Source organism: Clinocottus analis, unplaced genomic scaffold (genome assembly GCF_023055335.1).
Source record: "Clinocottus analis isolate CAN_PGR_092001 unplaced genomic scaffold, fCliAna1.0.p SCAF_12, whole genome shotgun sequence".
NCBI lineage: Eukaryota > Metazoa > Chordata > Actinopteri > Perciformes > Cottidae > Clinocottus > Clinocottus analis.
This window is the reverse complement of record NW_027175843.1, coordinates 18,421,254-18,445,339: the sequence shown is the minus strand read 5'-3', so window position 1 is coordinate 18,445,339 and position 24,086 is coordinate 18,421,254. Positions and strand designations below refer to the sequence as shown.

The 24,086-nt window shown below is 47.9% G+C and overlaps 2 protein-coding genes across 2 annotated transcripts in view; one reads left to right on the top strand and one right to left on the bottom strand.

Moving 5' to 3' along the window:
- Nucleotides 1–2,392, top strand: part of vwa8 (von Willebrand factor A domain containing 8) — a 52,428-nt gene extending 50,036 nt beyond the window's left edge. The window contains exons 44-45 of the mRNA XM_068572650.1: nt 123–361; nt 1,649–2,392. Coding sequence (XP_068428751.1) covers nt 123–361; nt 1,649–1,757 — 348 coding nt within the window. The 3' untranslated portion in view covers nt 1,758–2,392. The remainder of the gene's footprint in view (nt 1–122; nt 362–1,648) is intronic.
- A 16,833-nt stretch (nt 2,393–19,225) lies between these two features.
- rgcc (regulator of cell cycle) lies at nt 19,226–24,058 on the bottom strand. The gene is made up of 5 exons (XM_068573199.1): nt 23,912–24,058; nt 23,364–23,537; nt 21,081–21,173; nt 20,850–20,912; nt 19,226–19,987 (listed from the first exon to the last, which is right to left on the bottom strand). Exons 1-5 carry the CDS (start codon nt 23,937–23,939, stop codon nt 19,980–19,982), a joined length of 366 nt encoding a protein of 121 aa, XP_068429300.1. The 5' UTR covers nt 23,940–24,058; the 3' UTR covers nt 19,226–19,979.
- Between the last annotated feature and the right edge of the window lie 28 nt (nt 24,059–24,086).

The window sequence follows — 24,086 nt, the reverse complement described above, 5'->3', positions numbered from 1 at the left end:
TATAAGAAGGCATTTACGTGGTAAAAACAGACAATAGAAATGACTTATTCAACTCTCTCTCTCTCTCTCTCTCTCTCTCTCTCTCTCTCTCTCTCTCTCTCTCTCTCTCTCTCTCTCTGCAGAACATGCATGCCCACTCCCAGTTCTGCATGAGCGGCGACTACACCCTGGAGGGCACCGACGCCAGCATCAAGGAGCTGGCGCGGGAGGAGGCCGACGAGCACTTCGTGGTGGTGCTCAGCGACGCCAATCTGGAGCGCTACGGCATCCGGCCCGAGCGCTTCGCCGAGGTCCTGACCTCCGACCCGCAGGTCAACGCCTTCGCCGTCTTCATCGGATCCCTCGGCGATCAGGCCGAAAGGTGAGGAGGAGAGCGGGAGAGGAGGCGTTCAGTCGAGCGTGGGAGACAAAGGAGGAAATAGGAAGGGAGCGAGGAGGGGGAGGAAGGTGCATGAAGCCAGAGAAGGATAAGGTGTGACAGGAAGTTAGTGGAAAGATAAGATGAGGGAAAGAAGCCAGAGAAAGGAGAGAAAAGGTAAAGAAGGGGGGAGGAGAGGAAGTGATGAAAGAGGACCACGGAGAAGGACATGGAGTCCATGCAAGTAGCTCAAAATGTCGGGCATTTAAACAGTAGCCGGGTTGTCAATTTAAAAGGATTCTGCTAAAGACCCTCCACCCAAAGTTCATCTTGAAGGAGGTAGGTAGGTAGGGAAGGAGGTAGAGAGGTAGGTAGGTATGGAGCTAGGTAGGTAGGGAGGGAGGGAGGTAGGTAGGGAAGGAGGTAGAGAGGTAGGTAGGTAGGTATGGAGGTAGGGAAGGAGGTAGAGAGGTAGGTAGGTAGGGAGTAGGGAGGTAGGTATGAAAGAAGGTAGGAAGGTAGGTATGGAAGGACGTAGAGAGAGATAGGTAGGTATGGAGGTAGGTAGATAGGTAGGGAAGGAGGGAGATAGATAGATAGATAGATAGATAGATTTGAGGAGCCTCTGATGGTGAGACCGCTGTCACGAGCTCGAGGGCCTTCCTCTCTTGCTGTTGCTCCTCTTCAGGAGCAACAGCAAGAGAGGAAGAATAAAAAAAAGGAAAGAAAGAAACCTCTGACCCTTTAAAACAGCGACAGCGTTAATTTCTCTTTAACAAGTCCCCCCTGATGCCAAGGTCGCAGGGAAACGAGCTCTGAAAGACGCTTCGGACTATATTCAGTTTACGAGACTCGAGTGTGACTGCGAGGACAGGAATGAGACCTGATACATTCACTTGTCATGGACGCACGCACGCAGGGCTATTTAGTGACAGGGAGGCTGTACAGAGTTACGTAATACCCATGGCGGGACAGTGTATATCCCTGTTGCTGGGTGTGTGTGTGTGTGTGTGTCCTCGTGTAGAGGACAAACTACTGATTGAACAGGAGGAATGTGTAAGTGAATGGGGGGATAAGAAAGAACAAAGAAAGAAAGAATGCCATCAGGTGTAGTGGGTTTAAATATAAGACCGAGACTGAGTTGTCTCCATGTGAGTGACAGCCCTTTAACACACACACACACGCACGCACGCAGACACACACAGTCCTCTGTCTCGTACCAAAGCACACAGCAAACAAACAAGTCCTTCTGTTTTAACCCCAAACTTTCTGTCGGTGTTTTTTTCTCAGGCTTCAAAAGACGCTTCCAGCCGGCCGATCCTTCGTCGCGATGGACACCAAGCAGATCCCCCAAATACTGCAGCAGATCTTCACATCGACGATGCTGTCCAACGCCTAAGACTGACACACAAACACACACACGCACACGCTCACTTCCTATCTCACGCATTCAAAACCTTAAGATTTGCTCTCTTTTTGAGCGTCGGGTCGCGACTCCTCACGATGTCCTCGACCCACTTTCTGTATCAGATCACTTTATTTCAGCTGCATCAGTACTGAGGAGTCTCCTCGTGTGTTTTTATTTTTATTTTTCAGTTGCGATGGCGTGCCAGAGAGCTCGTGTTTAGCGACTCTGTCGTGTCGACGCCGTCGGTCTATAACGAGCCCGTGATCTTGTGTGTGACCGTGTTCTCCCGAAATGAGACGCTGTGTCCCGGTAACAACAGGGACATTATGAACGCCTGGAGCCCGTCTCACACCCCCGCGTGGGAGGGAGTGGGGGGGGAGGGGGAGGGGGATCAAACGCGGGGGGTTGTTGTTTTGTTTTTTGGGTTTTCCGGCCAACCGCGCTGACGCACACGCCGCATTCGTCTCCGTCCTGTTTCGGGTGGCGAGCGACGTTTTGCTCAGACAAGAGAGGGTCGTGAACTTGAACCCCCCCCCCCCCTCTCCCTCCTCCTCTCCCGACTGCTTATGGACTTCCTCCCCATTTATCGTCCGTCACACAGAACAAGGCACGGACACACACACACACACACACGCACACGCAGGAAGGAACCACCTGACCTCACTTGGATGTGACGAGCGGCAATAACTTTGCTCCGGAGGAATGCTGGGACTGTGACCAGGGAATTTCCACCCGCAGGCAGCGCACGCTCTTTAAAGGCGGCCACTGTTGCGCAACCCCCTGCTCTCTGTGTGTGTGTGTGTGTGTGCGTGTGTGTGTGCGTGTGCCCTCCTGCAGCATCTATGACAACATGCACGAGCCCCTTCCTCGCTGCCGGACCTCGTCTCAGTCCTGCCGGGAATCCGAGATCCCCTTTCGTCGCCAGACCTCTCACTCCTCCTGCTTCTCACACAAACACCTTTACCCCTGCAAGGACAGCATTAGCAGGAGGAGACTCTGACAGTTTATCTGTGTGTGTGTGTGTGTCTGTGTGTGTGTGTGTTCTCACTTGTGCTCGTTAAGGGATTAAGTGCACACAGGCCTGCGTTTGTGCTCTGTGACGACATGCTGTGCGGTCCGATTTTTCATTCGCCCGGTCCCGAGCCAACTTGCAGCCAACAACGCATCGGTTTCGCCCCTGGTTGTGATGGCCGGGTGTTCGAGCCCCACTATGCCGGACTCACGGGATCAATAGAACAGCACGTCTAACTATCAGCCTCCATCGATCCCTCTCGGATGTTTTTATTAACCCACTTCCGTCTCCCTTTGGCCCCCTTTCTCTCTCTCACGGTAAAAACCGGACATGTAGTTCTTCTGTCATCTTCATGTCATATATGACACTTCATAGTCGGGTATGTCGGCATTACAAGTGCATATTAATATCACACACATTTTTAAGCGTTATAGTCTTATTTAATTGTACATTGTTGTGAGTTTATGTGTCAAAGTAATGTACAAAATTATAATAAATCCTGAGAACATTGCTGGTTCGTTCCTCCGTGTCTGTGCCGTTGAGTGGGACAGGATTAATCACCGCTGTGGCTCTAACCTTTCAGGTGGTGACTTATCGCGACGTGTCCTCGCGCTCGCTTCCTGTATCGGGTTGTAATACTTTATTTTTTGGCTGCGCTGAAGAGTCTCCTTGACGGAGGAGGCCCGGTTGTGTTTCTCATCTTGCAGAAGAAGCCTTCAGTCAGAAAAATCGAAACAGTTTCTGCGTGTTTTAAAACCTCTGGATCATCTGAGAAAATAAACTGTTGCAACAAACAGGGCTGATTTTGGAGATAAATGGTCATTAAAGCTATAATTTTAGCTTAAATCATAACCCACGCCCATCATATGAAAGATAAGGGAGTGTTATTATTGTGTGATAACACAAGTTGATGGAGTAAGTGTGCATTGAGTGTTATGCTCACTTTGTCCATGTGTTGTCAGGATCCCCCTTCAGTCCACTCTCACTGTTTTTGACTCACAACTTCATAAATCACACGTCACACTGTGAGCTCGGATGCTTTGCTCTTCCTTCGATGAAAAGAGGCTCCTGAAGGTCGTTCACGTGTTCAGTCACGGGGCGGACTCGCCTCTGTTTGTTCCAGACAAACATCTGGACCACTGGAAACACGTCCTCTGGTGCGATGCAGGACTTTATTCCAGGGAAGACACGTCTGACTCGTGGAAGTTAGAATCAATCAAACTTTATTTGAATAGCACCTTTTCATGCGGGTCAGCGCAGTTCAAAGTGCTTCACACGTGGCTGACACGTTGGAAATAAGATAGTTTGGACTGCGAAAACAACAGAAAAAATGTAATAAAATTTAATTAAAAGCAGTAATAGTTGTTAAACAGTGTGACATAAAAACTATATTAGTAATAAAATGATACAATTGAAATCAAATAAGTGACAAGTGATAAGTAACAATGGGATAAGATTTCAACTTAAATACAAAGTCATTGAAATATATATTTATATGAATAAAAATCATTCATAAATACGTAGATTTTAAGTTTCCGTTTAAAGATTTCCCTCAAAACCTCCAACAACTGTCCCGTTGAATCTCAAAATATCATAAAACTCATCAAAAGGCAGTCAAGTCAGACGAGCAGCTCCACGCATTTACATGCAGATTAATCAGATTATGACTCGGCTGCGTCGTTATGTGACTCCAGCAACACGCCTTGGCCCGGTCCGGCCTATGGAAAGAGTTTATGTGCAGCGGTAATTACATAGACTGTCTGTTCCACTTTCCTTCCCTACTTCCTGTACTACGCTGCACTATTGACACACTGTTTATCACCATGGATGTGCAATGACAAAGTGACTGTCAGAATGACTTTAAGCACACACACACACATAATGCACACCTGGTCTGCCATTCCTAAAAGCCCCGTATGATTACAGCGGATAGATAAGAAGTCTAGACCACACATGCATTCGTCAGTGTTGCTGTTTGCTTGCTGTTTGTCCTCGTCAGATACTCAGTGAGTCAGTCACAGTTTCTGCAATCGTGGGGGGAAACTCTGGTGATTCATCACGTGCAAAACTATTTCTGGGTCTCTTTTGGCCCATGTCATCACATTCGAGTCCGGACCCCGTGTTTGACGAAGCAAACAACACAGGCGGTACAGAAATAAAGTGTGTAAAGTGTGACCCCAGCACAGACCCCTGAGGGACACCTCGGGGAGACACCGGCCCGGTCGATGGGATTGATTGCCAATCTCGTGGGAGAGGGGGGGGGGCGACCCAGCAGGACGGAGCAGACGGGGTCACAGTGTGTGTCTGAACAGTAGAAACAGGAGTGTGTGTGTGCTCACGGCGCAGGAATGTTACATGTAGTAGCATGATTTCACATAATGATGTGGTCAGTAGACGCCAGCCTAAAAACATACAGCGAGATGCAACGCAGACGTGGAGGAAAGCGTCACAACCAACACTGTTGTGTCTGTGGGTAAGCACTAAACACACACACACACAGACACACACACACACAGGCTTCAATTCCCCGTTGGTGGTTTAGACAAACAGCTGGCGGCAGTCCCAAAGTTTTATGGCAGATTCATTAGGCAGTAATTACAGTCCAGAGTCAATAGTGTCCACTAATCACCATGTGGTTAGTGTGTGTGTGTGTGTGTGTGTGTGTGTGTGTGTGTGTGTTTGGGGGGGCTGACTGGTTTTTAATATCAGTCTGTGGAGTGAACGTGTGTGTGGTAAAAGAAAAGAGGCAAAAAAAAGAGAGAAAGTGAGACACTGGCTTTATTGGGCTGAAAGGGATCCCTCTTGGGTTTGGCACACCTTGAACACACACACACACACACACACACACACACACACTCTCTAACTCAGCGAACGACCACCTGACACCTGCCTTGTCAAGTCCAAATTGAGTTCACGTTGACTCCTGAGAGGAGCCTTATGAGCCGAGCTGCTGACGGACATGAAGTCGGAGCGGCGGCGCCACCCGACACGCAGCTGCACGGGCGGCCCGTCAGCGGAGAAGTGAGTGGTGATGAGAAACAAAGAGAGGATTACACGGCCGTGCGTCAGCACATCGTTCACCGAGAATTGACGACGAGGTCCCAACGCGGGCTGCAAAACATCCCGGTGCGTTTTTTGCTTGACAAGGTTAGTTGGTTAAATGTCCACTTGGGAGGATTGCAACCCGCTTGAAGCGTTGGGTTTAGGGGGGTTTGCGTGCCCCTTTGACCCTAAGAGCTGTGTCGTCAGAGGCAACGGCTCCTGTTAGTTTTCTCCCGAGGCATTTTGGTCCAAGGTGAGGGGGCCAGACTTTGAGTGTTTCAAAAAACCTGAATGGATTAGTGTCTTCGAGAGAGGAACCGAGACCCCTTCTGGAGCGGAGCCTGGGAGAGAGTCCTGCTGCCAACTGGGTGGTGGTCCAAGAGGAGGGGGTTCCTGTTGTCCCGGCTCTAAAAACTGGGTCTTGTGTGCGTGTAATGTCTCCTCTCGAGTGGGGAAGGAGACACAACAAACAATCAGCATCAGTGGAAGGTACCGTTTCAATATAGTTGGGCTCATTTGGGATCTGCTGGGGGAACCGATCAGAATCTGAGTTGCACCAAATACCCACACGCCTTCAGTCAACGATCAATGAATGGCTCATGTGCCTTGGACTCTTGGGTGAAGCCAGGGGGCGGAGTTGCCAACTGATTCCCCCATTTTGGTGGTGAGATACGTCAGGTCACAGGGGGAATACGGCGGACTCGAAACCCAAATGTGCAACGAGGGTGAACTGTAAACATCTGGCTGAGGTCTCGGACGGGAAGAAAAAGGGTTTGAACTTCCACCTCTGATAGAATTTGTACTGCAACCCGAGGGAGTCAGAAGGTATGAGATCTGAGTCGGCCATGTTGGAAGACCAACAGCAGAGGGGTCAAGCTGAAGAGTGGAGGGGCCTTTTGGGCTCGGTAAGCTACAGAAACTCCTGACTCTGCAGACGAGCATCAGGAACCCAGTTTCTGACATGTGGTCAACTGTTTGGTTAATGGGAGGAGGATGGGTTGGTTTCTTTTGGTAAATCAACCTCGTCCTGCTCTCCCCTGGTCCAGATCAGAACAGCTGGAGCTCAGGAACCCTCTGAGGAACTAAACCTGACACTGTGCCTTTGTAGAGGAGGTAGTGGCAGAATAATGTGTGGACGCCTGGTCCATCTCTCTGGTGGAGATCACTGAGGCGAAAAGTGATTGAGTCTGCATGGGATTCTCATGGACAGATGTTGTACACACAAGGCTTGAAAAGTGTCTCATTTGGCGACCTCCGACCTGCATCTCAGTTTTTTCTTTGCAGATGATGTTCCTCTTTTTTTACCTCTCGTTGAGCCCGGACTTTAGTGGAGCTCAGTTCCGACATTCGGATCAGGGCTCACTCTTTGGGGTCTTCTTTTGGAGAGATTCATGATTGTCCAGGTGAAAGAAAAACCACGGGGCAGAGCCCTAAACACGGCCCGGGAACACAAATATGTGACATGAGCGTCGACCGAAACGAATGTGCCGAAAAACAGTCTGAAAAGCTTGGGAAAATGGGAACGTAACCGAAACACATTTTGTGGTTGACGCAGTTACATATTTACCACTAAGTGTTGAAGGTTAGCGTTTGCAGCTCGGGAGTCTGTCTGTGCTTCTCTCTGTCATTGCCAGACAGTTGAAGTTTCAACACATTAACACATAGAGCCTCGCTGGAAAAGTCACTCCGTCAGCTGAAATCCACGTGCTCGGTTATTGAATAACTCAGGTAAGCTTAGCCCGGCTGAGGTGGAACATTTGTAATTATGAGAGCCGACCCAGATGGCTAACTCGGATCCAGTTAGCAGTGTGTGTGTGTGTCTCTGTGTGTGTGTGTGGATGGCATAATGAAAACTGAGACACAGGGATGGAAAACCTTCCCGCTTGGCATCGGCATCGTTGGTTTTCTCACCACTTTTCTGATTCTACTTTCCGCCACAGACTCTTGTTTCAACTCTCCCCACGTCGGCCTCCACACAGCAACACTCACGCATACGGTTTTCTGGACGCGACCCACTCACTAACTCGTCGTTATTCAGTAAAGCCTACCAGTCCTGTCCATCATCGCTGGAATGAGACGTCAGAGACAGTGAATCTTCCATTAGTAATACTTCCCGTTCAGATACTTCCTCACAGTCTTTCGTCATGAGGAGGATTTGATGAGGTGGTTCTGGAGCGGTTTCTCTCGGTCAGCACTGATATGATAATGATGTTGTCCTTGACTACTGGAAAAACAATGTGTTGTGTGTCCGCTACACAAGCTGTTCATCGTGCAAACGTCTGTTAGACATTGGTAGCACTTAACAACATCATTCACATACTGATCAGGATTATCAGCCACTCACACACCGCAGCGACGGGAACAATTTAGGGTTAAGCGTCTTGCTCAAGGACACATCGACATGGGCTAGCGGAGCCGGGGATCGATGACTCTTGGTAGTATGTGATTCATTTCCAACGTGTGTGTGTGTGTGTGTACCTAATAAAGTGGCATGGGAGTGTATTTGGTGAAGTGGAAACATCTACGATGAACCGATGTCGGTCGGACTCAGATTCCAACTTGTTTCGCTGCTTATTTTTCTTCATTTTGTGTGTGTGTGTGTGTGTGTGTGTGTGTGTGTGTGTGTGTGTGTGTGTCTTTTCACACGTGTTGATTTACGGGCCGGCAGGAGACTTCCCCTCTGACAGTGTTTGTGGAGCAGAGAGGACGCGCCCAGAGCTGTGGGGGAGACGAGGCGGCTCTCACACGTATGACTGTTCCTGTCAAGTGAATCGTATTTAAACTACGCCAAAGAGACGCAGAGGGAGTTCCAGTCTGTACCGTACGACGTCTGACTCTGTTTAGACGGTTAGTTCAGGGAAAAGAGAACACTTTGATGGGGAAAGGGATGGTGGTCGGTGCATTAACATTTCTGAAATTACTCTCCACAAATGCATGATTCATGATCCTCAAATAAAGCGTATGACGGGTGGTGACTAATTCATTCTTTTAACAGACACACTTTCCATTCTTTATACATATAAACGACACTGGGAGTCCCAGTTTTCCACCTGCACTTCAATGCAACATCGGGTCCATGCACACCACACACACACTCAGCAATCTGTCAAATAAAAGCAGAAATTCGTGACTTTGAAGTTGTAAATGTTGAATATATTGTTGAATATTTTCAAGTTGTTGCTGTTTATCATCTGCTCTCGGTGGTTGTGTGTTGAGACTCAATAGTCACATGACACTATGCTGCAAACCTGCTGACTGTGCGCATTCACATCTGGCCCCCTCGAGGCCCGTTGCCACGACTACGGGCTGTGACGGACAGCTGAAACTTTTATTTCATTTTTTTTCTTTTCGTTTGCCTCTGCTGTTTGTCAGCTGTTCCACTCGCTGGTGGTTTGGACTGCAGACAGATTTGTTTTGCAGATTTCTGTTCCTCCCTCTCCTCCCTCTTCCTCTCCCTCCTCTCCCTTTTCTCCCTCTCCTCCCTCTTCTCACTCTCCTTCTCCCTCTCCTCCTCCCTCTTACCCTTCTTCTCCCTCTTCTCCCTCTCCTCCTCCCTCTTACCCTTCTTCTTCCTCTTCTCCCTCTCCTCCCTCTTCTCACTCTCCTTCTCCCACTCCTCCTCCCTCTCCTCCCTCCTCTCCCTCTTCTCACTCTCCTTCTCCCTCTCCTCCTTCTTCCCCCTCTTCTCCCTCCCTCTCCTCCCTCTCCTCCTTCTCGCTCTGCCCCTCGTTCTCGTTCCTTCCCCTTCTTTCTCTCACGCCACCACGTTAAATGAGCCGGTCTGGTCAGACCTTTAACCGCCCCCGTCTCTCTCTCTCTCTCTCTCTCTCTCTCTCTCTCTCTCTCTCTCTCTCTCTCTCTCTCTCTCTCTCCCCTCCAGCTGCATGCTGGTGAATGTCAGAGATGATGATGTGATGATGCCAATAGAAACGAAGGTCCCCTTCAGCAATCACTGCTCTGACGAGTGAGGAAGGAAGAACTGATGCATTTGTTTTTATTGTCTCTCTTTTTTTTTTGTTCTACCCCGCGAGCACAGAGCCATGGTGGAGTCGTAGCCGCTGACCTCAGATCTGTTGCGTCCTGCAGACGGTGTCTGAGCTCGGAGCTTATCCTCCACCAGCAGCAACAACAACAGCCCTGAGGATGGGGAGCGGTCACGACCACAACGAGGACGAATGATTCAGCGAAACTCTGGCAGGTGGAGAGAGAGCTGGTGGGAGCGACGAAGGCCAAACGGTCCAGTTTTTGAAAACAACATATAATTTATATTATACCTCTTTAAACACAGGGCGCAGATGCATGTATGTGTCTGAAAGGAAATTAAGGAAACGTGTTTTCTCTCCCTGCCTCCCTCATCTTTAACGTCATCACCCAGCTCATTGTCACTGATGATCTAATAATAGTCATTAATATGATTTTGCAGCCTAGGAATTGACACAACACAGGATATGCATTTCCTGTTTCACTCCTTCTGCTGGATAAATGTTGCCGATCCGCACAAAGAGAGGGCAGGAAAGAAAGAGCCCTAACGAGGGCTAATTAGCATCGCCGCGGTTAGATTGGGTTATTCCTGTGTGCCCGGGCTCTCCATGGGCTTCATTACCTCAGCAGTCAGGAAATGCCTCGCTCTGAACGCGCTTTCTCTCCCTGCCAGCGGACACAGCCGCAGCAAAACTTCGGGGTTTGTTTGCCACCTTAAGGATGCGATGCTCCTACGCTGCAGTGAGAGGAGTACGCCATGTGGGAGTGTCGCGGCCTGAATGAGCCCGCGGGTTTCCGATCGATGCATTCATCAGCAATGAAAGGTGCCTGAAACTTCATGAGGCTCCTTTTCTTTAAGTGCAGCTTAGTTAAAGGAGCAATGGACATGCAGAGGATTAATAAAGCCGCAAACATCTACGTGCTTTCAGCGCATGTTAGCGCATAGCGTGCACCAAAGGCTAGCCAACGCTGTTAGCTGCATCAGCACGTTTGACATGGGTGCTGTTAGCGTCGTAGCAATGAGGCGTAATAGATATGTTCTGAATTTCAACTTTAACACCAAAATATTACTATCGAGATTTCAGAGCGGGAACGGAAAATCTTAAAATCTGAATTTCCCTCTTTCGCAGACCTGCAGAGATTCTTGTTTCTCTCCTGAAGAGTCAATAGATTCACGACTACTGCAATGAGCTGTCCATTCTTTAAAACATGACAATTTGTTTTGGGAATCAGTGGAAATAATCTGACTGTACTGGTGCGTTTCCTTTAAAGGAATCCCACCGGGCCGCCTCTGCTTTGACTCGCGGCAGCGCCGCTCATTAAAGTCGACGTAGCTCTCAGCTCGTCACAAACACGTCCAGCAGAGTTCAGAGAGGACGGGGCAGCGTGCGGCGTCTTGTTGAAGCCCCTCGTGGAGCTTTCTCTGCCCGCTTTACTTGTGCCGGAGGGAGGACAAGACGTCACAAAGACATCTCATCTTTTACGACGGTGGCCATTAAACATTTTTAATTTGACAGTCATTTATTATCCCTCAGCTGGCGAGAGGTGCGTTTCGCGGGAAAAAATCCCAGCATGCGGCGAGAGATTTACGACTGACGAGGAGCGCACAGGAACAGAGCAAACTAGATCTACCATTTAACCGCATGCGCTCTAATTTATGGTCCCAGAAGGACGCTGGACACTAAATCTGGGCAAGAGTGGACAGAGCACGGGAGGAAAGCGCATCCTTTGTCAAAGAGAGGACGGTGTGTTGGGGAGTATATGCAGAGGGGGGGTTTCACTCACGCCCTGCAGGCGCTACCTGAAAATGAGACTCCTTTAGGTTCCCGGCGTCTGGGACAGGACTTTGCCCCGAGGTGGCCGCTGCAGGAGTCACTCTTTAGGTAAACGCTGAAGCGTTGACACAAGGGCTTTGAAGAAACTGCTCCACCCCCCAAAAAAACCCTCTGTGTGACAAGAAGTATGAAGTTAGACCACCAACTATTCAAATGGTTCATGCAAAGGGTTCTTTGTCTGTGGTATAACCACGAAGAATGATCAGCGCTATGCTAACACATCTCCACAGGATGCTCATTTCAACGGGAGGATTCTTGAATTTTTCAAACGTGCTGCTCTTCTGTGTCGAGTCAGCGTATTATTGGTCGTCGTTCTTTCTTCTTTTTTTTTTAACGCAGTGAGTCAGGATATCAGGGCAAAAGTCACGGTGTTGAATGGGTGCATAGGATTAAAGTTTAGTACAAAGCTATTGAAACCGTATCATGTAGATTTATGTCAAAATGTTTTACGAGGAGCTCAAACATTTTGTCTCTGAACATCCGTTTGACTCGCTGAATATTTTCGTCTGCTTCTTTCCATGGATACACATTTTAACCTTGTCTAAGAGAAGGATGAGACCTCAGTCGTATCTCCACCACACACATGCTAAAAGCAACAATTCAAAGCACAATGGCTCAACAATTCAAATCACAACGGCTAAACCGTGTGACCGAGGACTCCGACGCTCTTGAAGAAAGTTCAAACCTTCATTCGGTGGAGTTAAGGTGAGGGTTTCCCCCCCTCAGGGTCCACTTCCCATTGAAAGCCCGGTCACGTGTAAAGTCGGCCTTAATGACAGGGTGCGGGTGCTGTGGGCCCACGGCTACACCCTGACCCACCTCTCTAACCTGGCCACGGGGCACGCACACACACACACACACACACACACACACACACAACCTCCCTTCAAAGTGAGGTCGTTTCAAGGAGAGACAAGGACAAGTTAAGGGGACGAGAGTGGAGAAGAAGAGCTTAGCCGGGTGGAGGAGGGGAAGAGGATGAAAGAGAGGGAGGGATAGAGAGATAAAGCATAGAGGATGGGAGGAGAAGTGAAAGCGGGAGGAGGAGGATGAGGAGGAGGAGGAGGAGGAGGAGGAGGGAGTACAGGAGGCAGCATCTGTTGGGACTTAATTATTAACAATGGCCTTTGTCTGCGAAAATAATGTTTACTCACCCAAACGTGATGGCAGCTGTGGATTATGACTGAATGCTAATGCGTTTGGATCTTACACATATTTTATGTCCAGCGTATTACTTTTAATAATAACTTTTTTATCGCTGCTGAGGATCAATGATTTTCCAAAGCATGAGACATGAGAACATTATGGGTTTGAGGGTTTAAGGGTAACTGAGGAGCATATCCATATTTTGCTTTTTCTTTCCTCCTTTGCAGCAGTTTTCCAAACGATCATGAATTACATCATGCTTGTTCTGATTCAATTTACTCAGAAGTGCTTAATAATTCATGGAAGAGCTCTGCAAGCCCATTCGTCCACAGATTTTCCAACAAAGCATGGACATAGACGGTGGCCGTGTGCGGGGAAACAGGAAATCAATACAAACACTGATTGAATTATGAGGGAAATGACGTGCAGATTGCAGATGATGGTCTCCGCCGTAAAAGAAACGCACGCGATTGACCAGCAAAACAGAAAAAAAGCTCTGTTATTCCAGAAGGTTCCTGTCGCAAAGTACCGTTGTGGATCTACCCCGCCCCTCCTCTCTGTGTCTCTGTGTCTCTGTTTAATCCGCCTGTTGGCACCACAGCAGCAGATAAGTGTGCAACCACAGAGAGGTCTATTGAGTGAAGAGGCAGCTCATTGTGGCTGCACTGGGGGCCGTTTAGGAACTGAGAGGGGACAAATTGCATCAGTGGATAACATTCCTTGAGAGAAGACGGTCCCACGGAGCGCAACACCGCCGTGACCTGGAACAGTCAGCCGTGGTGTCGCCGTCCGTTTCTGCAAACTACGGCTACGTGTGGATGTGTTTTTGTGTTCAGTCAGAGTTACGTAGCGCGACAAGCGACGCGAGGAGCAAGTGATTTTTTTTTGGGGGGGGGGCATTTTGATCATATTATTGTTTTTTTCATATTGTATTTATATGAAAAAAAGTGAAATAGTGATACTTTAAAATATCCCCAAAAAGTTTTTAAACAAAGTTTAATGTCGGGTTTGTCGAAAAAAACTCAAAAAAAATCCTTTCTAACAAAAATACTACAAACCTAATTGAAAGACGAGCAAAGGGAGAGAAGCATTTTGATCACCTTATTGTCATATTTACATGAAAAAAGAGTTAAATAGTGATGCTTCAAAATATCAACAACAAAAAAAAGTTTAATGCCGAAAGAAGTAGAAGATGAAAGTCATGCGTTTGTTCTTTTGCGTCATTTCTTTACACTCGGCTTTGCGTTAACTTGGTTTAGCTTTAAACACGCGGTCCTGCGAGAGGCCTCCAGCGATCAAATATAGAAAGAAGGGCCTTGCATCGCCTGGAGCAGGGACGTTTCAAAGCCTGACACTGTGGATTATTTTACATAATCCCATTGACACTAAACTATTGAGCCAAGATAGCTTAATGACGCTGTTTAACGCAACGTCAGGCAGCAAAAAGACAGTTTAAAAAGGTCTGTCCTGAGGCTCTCGTCAGTTTCTGTATCTGGGGAAACAGTAAAAAAAAATCCCCTAAGCTACTTTATCTCAGAACAACCGGTTCAGCCAGACGATGAGATGATGAGATGAAGGAGGGGAGAGGTGCAGAGATGGAGGGATGTGTGGTGAACACGGGACATTAGGAGAGAAGTTAAGATGCAGAAAGACAGAAGGATAAACGAGAGGAAATGGAGAGAAGAACAGATGGGAACCAGACAGCCCCGTCTGACAATAAGAGGGAGGACCATGACAGCAGAGACATCTGGGGTCAACACACACACACACACACACACACACACACACACACAAACAGCAGCACTTAGTTTGAGTTTTTCTGCATTTTCCTTGAGTCCTTTTCAAAGATTTTCTTCCTCTTTTCAAATCGTGAGACCTTTCTGTCTCAAATGCACGCGACTTGAGTTTGCTTTTAGTCAACTTACCAATCATGAGTTCCTTTTGCCGTTGCCACATCCGTCACGTGTGCGGTCCTCAGTGACTCACCAGCTCGGGGCCGGACGCTCTGACTCAGAGTCTGTGAACCCGGCGCTCGGCCACGTCGACGTCCCGCGTGACTCGCTCTAATCGAGGAGATCAGGTGTTGGTCCACCGAAGCCAACAGTGGGTTCATACTGTACATCAGGCTGCTCCGGATGGAGGACTTCAAATGACTCAAGCAGAAATAAATACATAAATGCATGAATAAATACAGGAAGAAAGAATTACAGAAATGTAGAAATGGACTTATTTAATGATGTCCTGTTTAGGTATAACTTATATTTATATATTCCTTTATTCATACATTTATTTGTACATTTATTTAAGCTTTTATTTATTTATTCATGCATTTATTTATTTATACTTAAGTTATTTTAAGTCCTCCATAGCTCCTATTGCGATACATCATTTAAAAGTGTTTTTTTGTCTCTTCGGTTAAACATTGGTCTTTGTCGCTCTGTCGTCCCTTCAGGTCTTCATGGATGTTTTAAAGTTGCTATTGAGCACCGATAAGGACACCGTCGTCAATCCACATCAACCCTGCAATTAATTGCTGATTCACTCGACCACAACCGCCCAAATTTAAACACAAAATCCAGTAATAAATGCACCTATAGGCCTAATTATGTTGTCATAACACTCTCTGTTTCATGTTTTTCTCTCCAGTTTCTCATTCTACATTTTTTCTTAGTTACCAAATAAAAGCCAAAAAGTCACGCGTCACGTTTTCTTCTGCAGGAAAACCATCTTTAGGCGAATCATCTGACCTAATTCATGAAGTGGAGATGAGGCAAAATGTCATCATGGTCCTGGTTCCAAAGTCATTTTAGTCCGTGTATGACATTAATACGCAGTGACATGCAATAACCATCGAGTACTTAATCGTCCATTGTTGTTTTTACATTTTTCTGTAGTATTCTGGGTCGAGGTGCTCCAGCTGCTCCAGTGCAGAATCAGACACAGTCGGGTCGTAGATAAGTCGATCTGATAGCGATGATGGAGACCATAATGGACGTGCAATTAAAGGGGCTGGGAGGGGCAATATATTAATCACGTCCGTGACAGCTCAACCTGCCTGTCAACCCTCATTTCAGTGAGTCCTGACTCGAGTCGTAAAGATGAAAGCGTGTCATTGTCAGGGAATGAGGTCAGAGGTTCTTGGTGCAAGCTGCTGTCTGTTCATATGAAGCATTCGCTCAACGTGCTATTAAACACAACATCTGACCTGAGCGCAGTTTACTTCACTATGTTGTCTCCTCTGAGCTGGTGGGCTTTCACCAAAGTAGATATTCTTCTCCTCCTCACACGTTTATGCAAAGTAAATCTGCCGTTGGCCTTTCGAGCCTTTTGACTGATGGAGGAACTCAGAATGCTGACACACACGTACAGAGATGTCAAACAGGTGCAGACAAGCTGATACACCAACACCACCCACCACACACACACACACACACTCTCTCTCCATGCCTCTGCACACACTTACACATGTGCGCACACGCAGCACATACCGTAAATGTACAGACGAAACAGCGCAGTCCCGTGCGCGCACCACAAGAGACCAACATGCATCCATACACGCACGGCACGCTCATGAATGCTCGCTCTTCTGTTTGCTCTCCACGGCATCTGGACACCAGGAGCCGTGGAGAGCTGGTGCAGAGCTGAAGCTGACATTTGGCTCCGTGTATTTCTGTCTCTTTGTGATGTGGACACGCACATCTGTGTGTCTCTGCCCAGCCTATTCATAGAGCGACCGCTTCAGCAGTCTTGAGGGGGCCTCCCGCAGGGGCCCGTCTTCATGTACAGACTGACACGAGGGGGGCAGGATTTGGGTGCGTTTGCGTTTTCCCTCGTCCATTTCCCCACCTATGCGCCCGTCCCTACATTCACCATAGCTTTATATACATATATATATATATATATATATATATATATATATATATATATATATATATATATATATATATATAGACGAAAGGTGTGAAAGACCACATTTATACAAAAAAAACTGTCATGAAAACATTTAGTATTAGACATTTATTTGCATGTATCTACCATGTTATTCATATATTTCACTGCTTTTGTGAACCTAAACCTTTGGTAAACCAACTCCCATCACCAAAACAGTTCGACCACCTGAGTAAAGTTATGTTTTCACAAGAGATATGAAGAATTTCCAAAAATCGAGATTCCATTTTTTTTTTAGATCTAGACTCATATTTTGTCTTTACACTTTTGCCTTATGACAATGCCTCATTATATATATATATATATATATATATATATATATATATATATATATATATATATATATATATATATAGCTGAGATTGTTCTGCAATTTATAATGTAAAACATATGTATATATCTTATATGAAAGTGCCTTAAAAGGTGAATTAAAAAAATTATGGAAAATCGACTAAAAATGACCTCAGGCGTCTGAGAGTTAACTTCTACTTTCCCACACTTGCAGCCCTGAGCGTACTCGGGCTGTCCGCTGGCAAAGCCAACACTCCTACGGGACCGGCCCCGCGCTGCCAAAAAGATGCCAACCGCTGCCAAGTGTGAGGTTGTTTAAGCAGAAGGGGCATCCCACCCGCTGCCCTCTGGAGGAGAGGGGGGGGGGGGGGCTGACATTGTCGTGTCAACACGGACCCTCTGATCAGTGCCAGCTGATCCGTGGTGCAGAACAGTGCAGATAGGTGATGGTGCCCCACGGCTTCCCTCTGCCAACTGTACATGAAGAAACAACACGGAGTCGGCTGTCTCCGTGCCAGCTTCCTGCCATCAGATTAACAGCGTGGGGCTGGCTGGATCCACTGGCTGTGAACCAGCAGCGCATCGCACACAGCTGTGAGAAACACTCACTTCGTACGGACTTCAGAGGAAATCAAATCACAAGGCTGCAGCACACATCAGTTCAGACGCAGTCAGCGACTGTCTGAAGGCGAGGAGGGGCACGCTGTCCTTTGGGCGCAGTTAGTGGCCACGGGAGGACGTAAAGCCACATTCAAGTCGACGAGGTTTGAAGGGTCTGGCTGGTCATGAGAAGAAACACTGAGCCTGTGGAAGCTGTTGTGCACCGTCTCTCGTGGCTCTGCAGGGAGCTTTCATAAAGTCTGAGAAAGTAATGATGTCATCGTGACGCAAGCAGGGCTGTCTCAAGAAGGTATCACCTGGGAAAACCTGTGCTGCTAACTTGTAGCATGAGGTTTGAAGGACCGCATTTACGAGGCAGGAAGACAGACAACATTGAGTTGCATTGTGGGAAAATAGGAACAAGTATCATTGGTTTCTTTAACCCATGCTGGGCACTAAAAGTTAGGATATCTTGGCTTCTTTTGCACACATTTTGAGCATTATTTTTCTCTAATCTGTCTCTCGAACGCTCCCAAACGTTATGCAACGGCGTTGCTAAATTGCTGGCGTGTTCCTTTAAGTGGGAGCCATGTGATGGTGGACCCGAGTCTGTCTGCACCTGCTGCACTGCTACCGTGGACCCAGCAGCATATCTCTGCACATGGTGAGTGACCTTTGACCCCTCTGGTGGTCCGCAGACGCGAGGGTGCCTCAGACACAAGATCACTGCAGCCACACCTGCTGTCTCCCTCCACCGCTGGAAATAGACCCCGTTGCTGTGGAAGATCCGTACGTCGCTGCTTTGTTGAGCGAGTTGATGAACGAGCAAGAAGAGACAGGAAATGTCCAAAGTGAAGTAGTAACTCCCTGAATGAATCATGCCCTGTGTTTGAGTCGTCGTAGGAGCCCCAAATTGATTGCAATACTCGTGTTTATAGTGTGTATTTGTTCAGCAAAGTCTTCGGAAAAAAATGTAAAATCACTTTTAAAAGATATTTTGATCGTAAGTATGAACATCCAGCATGACATGAGCCAGATTCCCCTCAAAATGCCTTCTGGAGTGGTCAATAAGACACCTTTTTGGAAAGATTAGGACCGAAAGAATCAGAATCTGCAACAAAAATCACAATAAAACAAAGTCTTGGCCTGTTAGGAAGGAGTTTCAGTCCAAAAACTGTGTCATTCGGTTCAAAAATGAGAGAAATTATGTATTTTATGCCAAAAGATGGTCTGAATGGGGCACGCTGGGACTTAAAATGGGCGCGGGAGGATTTAAACATTTATAATTGTTTATGAATTGCATACTAATGAGTTACTATTGCTTTATAAATGACAAATTCAGGGTTTATTCATGCTGTACTAATGCTGAATAGTGTGAACTCATTATGAAGTGCTACTGAAAAGAGTTACACTTTATTTTCATGTGGATCCTGTTGGTTGGCTTCTCTGTGTCCACCGTTTGTATCGCTACTGTCGCTGGATGTGAGGTTGAAAGAAAGCGAGTAAGAGAGAGAGTGAAATAAATAGAGGGAATAGAGAGGTAGAGAGCTGCACGTGGAGAAGCCCAGAGAAGCTTCCGGTCCAGAATAAAAGAGAGGAGCCACTTTTACGAAAAGAACATTTTATTCTTTAATATCATATCCGGCAGGCATTAGCTGTATTAAATACATGTGTGGCTTTCCAGTTTGTTTGTTTTTTTCCATCAGGGATTAAGTTTTCAGTTCACATCGAAGCATGTAACCAACTTTATTCCAGTCGACGAGTGTCAAATCCTAATCTGACTATCCTGTTAATACCGCAGCGAATAGAATCCAAAGCAATTATTATGTACATAAGATATAAAAATATATTTCCCCCCCACAAAAAAATGTACAATAAGAAGCTCTATAAAATTACTAATATATTTATATTATAAAAAGCCATTTTTTTTAAATACTCTTCCAGCTCAAGTTTAGTTTGAGGGAGTGTAACCGGGTCTGTGGGGCGGGGCTCAATCTGACCGTACATGTTCCAGTGACTCTTTGTATTCCCCCTCCTCACTCCTCCACCACATTTCACGGGAGTTCATGACATCATCATGCCGCTGAAGTATTCTCGTCCTCAGGTTCCCCTACGATGCCACTGGGCCCGCGGTCCAGAAGCCAGGTGGCCTGGAGTCAGTGGAGCGCCGCCGGGTGAACTATATACGAGCTGGCGAGACCCGACGCCGCGGTGGAGCCGCTGCCGTCCGGCTGCATCCTGTTGGGTGGTTTTCTGTGTCGGGGAACTCATGTTAGTCGCTCAAGGGGGGAGTCCAGACATCCACTCCCTCACCGCCTCCCTGGTGGCTGCACTCCAAGACGACTGCGGGCCTCTCCGTCACATGCCTGAAGAAGAGACGGAGACAGACGGACGGGATTAGAACGGGACTCCGCGGCTCCTCGGGGCTGCCAGCTCTATTCTCAGAGCGCCGGACGTTCGGGCCGGACGTCGTAAACAACGACCGGTTGGCCTCCGATAAACGCGTCATGGAGGAGGAACTGGCTGACTGTGAAAGACGGACATTCAGTGGCCAGAAAATAGATATAAAAACACAGAACAGAGCGGCGCTGTGGGAGGAAGAAACACCGCTGTGTCTCGTTCCCTTCCCGTGTAAATGTGCAAAACCCGGAATCCCCATTCCGGGTTTTGCACCGGCGCGCATTCCTCATACTCGGATGCAAGTTCAAACACTCGTAGTCGAGGAGAGGCTTCGAGATTATCCGTGCGCGTCGACAAGCTGTGACGTTCCACGAGCTCCTAAACGCCCCGCTGCCCTCTCGGGTTTCGGCTCTGGGCGGGACAAAGTTCAGCCGGCGTGCACGGACTGCGCCCTCTCTTCAAAAAGTTGACTGACGGGTGAAAAGGGACACGCTGCCTTACCCCCACCCAGTGTAACCCCAGAGGCCTCATGGTCCACATATCACTCCTCCTCCTCCTCCTCCTCCTCCTCCTCCTCCTCCTCCTCTTCCTCCAAGGTCCTGACACATCCTCGTTTCTTGGAAACCCAAAGGGGAGTGACTCCCGTGTCACTTTATGAGCGGTCGTTAGCATAGCCGGCATCGGGAACAAACGCTCCCGTTAATCCCGGCTAGATGGGCGAGGCACCGGCACCCCCGCCCCTCCCTCCCCCCACTCCACCCCTACCCCCACCCCCACCCGGCCTAATTCATCAGAGGTTTTTGACAGCGAGGCCGCGTTAGCACTTACTCTCTAATGTCCGGTCAAGGTCGGCGATGAAGTCTTCCAGTTCTTTTGTGTCGCCCAGTTTGGCTGCAAGCGAAAGAGAGAGAGAGAGAGAAAGAGAGAGAGAGAGAAAGAGAGAGAGAGAGAGATTCAGGCTTCAATCCCACATCGCTGGGTCATGTCCGCCGTCTTGCATTGCAGTGTGTGAAGGATTTTCTTGAGATTTTTTGGGTGTGTGTGAGGAGTGCAGCTCACGTTTTGGTGACATCAGAGGGGGGGAGTTGGCGGTGGGGGAGTTCAGCCTCTCATCGCTGAAGCTGAAGCTGTTTCTGTTGAGCGACTCTGCACCTGCCGAGAGGGGGGGGGGGGACAAAATGGAGGGCATCTTCATTAGGTTGGACGTTCACTATTTCGGGGGTACACACACACACACACACACACACACACACATACACGTATCTCATCTGTGTCAGTGGAGCATCTTCAGGGTGTAATCACGACATTCTCCCATAATGACACCTTTCCTCCATCGCCTCCCACACACACATGTGTGTGCTTGTATTTCACACACACAGAGGTGTGTATATACACACACAACATACTTGGACAAAGGCAGAGTTTACAAGTCTCTGCACTCCAAGAAAAACATGAGCGGAAACATTTCCAAGAGCAGGAGCTTTGGCTCTTCTCCACTGGACAAGCCCAAAAAAAAAAAAATTGAATTTGAACTCGGCGCCGAAATCTCCATCCAGCAGGTTTTGCCTCTCCGGCAGCGAGGTCATGCAACTCGCAACTCGCTCCCTGTCCTTGAGCAACATTTATCTCGGGGGTCTGATACCACGTTCCTGCCCGGTCTCCCACGCGCCACCCAAACGCTACACGGTTACATAAAGGATATAATGGCTCCTTTGATTCTGCCAAGACCGAATGCCAGCCCGCAGGAACATATTTCACTGTCTGGTGAGAAAATGGAGGACGAAAGAGAGAAAGAGAGACTTCCTGCCGCTGGACATGAGGGTCTGTCTTCTTCTCTCCTTCCCACCTGGTAGAAGAAGTGTCCACCTCCTTCTCCGAGATAACTACGCGGGTATGAAGTAAGTGTGTGTGACGAAAAGTGGATTAAGCAGCACTTAATGCTGCTGTAGGCCGCTCCTCTGTGTGCAGAACTCCAGCGGACCTTAACAAGCGTCTCAGATGTCGACCACTTACTTGCCCCCCCTCCCCCCCCCTCTCTGACCCGCACCACTCAGCACTGAACACACAGCGGGAGATTGGAGTCGCCACACACACACACACACACACACACACACACATATATACGACTCCCTCTCATTTCTCAGTGTTCATTCGTGCACACACATATTTCGTTGTCGCTCCAACGTGGATGGAGAGGACCCTGCACGGTGTGTGTCTGTGTGTGTGTGTGTGTGTGTGTGTGTGTGTGTGTGTCATTTATCTGCAGGCTCATCCATCAGGACGCGGCACAATAGGCCGGCCCTGCGCGGGACAGCTCCCTCTTCATCGGACTGCCATGGAGAGGACGGGGCTCGCTGCAGGAATCTGATCTCCCCTCCTCTTTCATCGCGGACGTTGCCGAATGCGAGATCCTCCTCGGTGGTTCACGTGGTCACGCCACTTAGTCGGAGCTGGATTAGCGCGCCTTGTGGTGATGCTCTGGACCCCCCCCCCCCTCACTATGCAAACTGCTGTCTGGCAATGGTGCCTGAACCTCTCTGGAACCCTGCAGGTTTCCTCTCCAGAAGACTGAAAACCATCTTTCCACGTCTCCCTGTGGAGGTCCAACAGCTCTCCCGCCTGTCTGAGAAACTATCTTCGCACACGAGGACGTGAAGCAATTTTATATTTTATATATGTTTCTCTCTCTCTCTATCCGAGTCAGCATATTAGAGCTACATTGCATTTTGGTGAGAGTGCTGCCTGAGGGCAAAGCTCTCTCCAGCTGGCTGAGGCCCGACTTTTAAAACAGTGTTTGAGTGAAAACAGTAATATATGACAGTAAAACTTCAGATAAGGAGCCACGATGTGGGCGCGTGGGGCGTGCCAACAACATGCAGGCCGGAGCTTAATCTGAAGCTCAAATCTCTGGACCAGGATCAAGTCTCACTCTCTTTCCCTCTCCCTCTCGTAATTGCGCGTGAGAGCGCATACGTGCACGGATGCACGCGCAACAGTTTCCTGCACAGAATCCCTGACTCTTGCGGGGGAGCAACAAAAATAAGGCTTCATATTTAATAATACACTTTTTTTACTGCCCAATTTACAACTACAACACGAGCCTTGTCCCGCTTTAAGACGCACACATGGATGTGCGTGTACACGCGTGTATATACATGTGTGTGTATGTGATTAGTTTTTGTTGCCACGATTGGAAACACAAAAGCCCACCAGGAGAGCGATGGACAATGCCCTCCATACATGTGCTAAATATACGCACGTACCTCCCGACACACACACACGCGCACACACACACACACACACACACACACACACACACACACACACACACACGTGACTCACTCTCGGAGTCGCTGATGCCGCTGTCGCTGACGCTGGCGCTGCTCCTCCTCTTCACGGTCTTCAGGTGCTCGTCGTACCTGAAGTGTCGCTTCTCCACCGGCGACGTGAAGTCCTCCATCACCGCGTCGAACTCGCACAGCACGTCGTCCAGGTCCTGCTCGTTGACGAACTTCGCTGCGAGGAGACACACACACAGAGAGAGAGAGAGAGAGAGAGAGAGAAAACATAAAGAAACATGACTTTCATAACTTTACATTACTTTTGGAAAGTTTCATCTGCGTCAGAGGTTGAGAATAAACCCAGACTGTGTTAATGGAGATTACTATTATGAGAATATGACTAGAAAACTATGTGAAAAGCGTTGCAATATATAGATAAACCCCATTAAAGACATATCTTCATGCATGATAACCTGTTTGAATATTATAGGATATTTAAATACCTCATACATAAACGTTATTCATGTATGAATCTATAATGACAGTAAAGGCAAGTCTTTAATATATTTATGACAAATACATAAGCGAAAAAAAAACAACTTTATTTACCTTGAGGTTTGAGTTTTGGAGACTTCATTATTCCAGTAATCAGATTTGAGATGATCCAATAATCTGAGTTGTATATATTTCGTGTAATTGATGTTCCTGAGTGAGAAGTCACCACTCGGTCCTCCCGTGTACGAAAGGTCTTGAACTAACCACTCCAGCCTGAGGACTGCCGCCT

What these genes read in the sequence shown, in the direction of transcription:
- rgcc (XM_068573199.1), bottom strand. Translation starts at nt 23,939, where the DNA reads ATGAAGTCTCCAAAACTCAAACCTCAAG. An exon ending in TCCAAAACTCAAACCTCAAG is followed by an intron (nt 23,538 to 23,911) that starts GTAAATAAAGTT and finishes GTCTCCTCGCAG; the next exon opens with CGAAGTTCGTCAACGAGCAG. An exon ending in CGGCATCAGCGACTCCGAGA is followed by an intron (nt 21,174 to 23,363) that starts GTGAGTCACGTG and finishes CCCTCTCGGCAG; the next exon opens with GTGCAGAGTCGCTCAACAGA.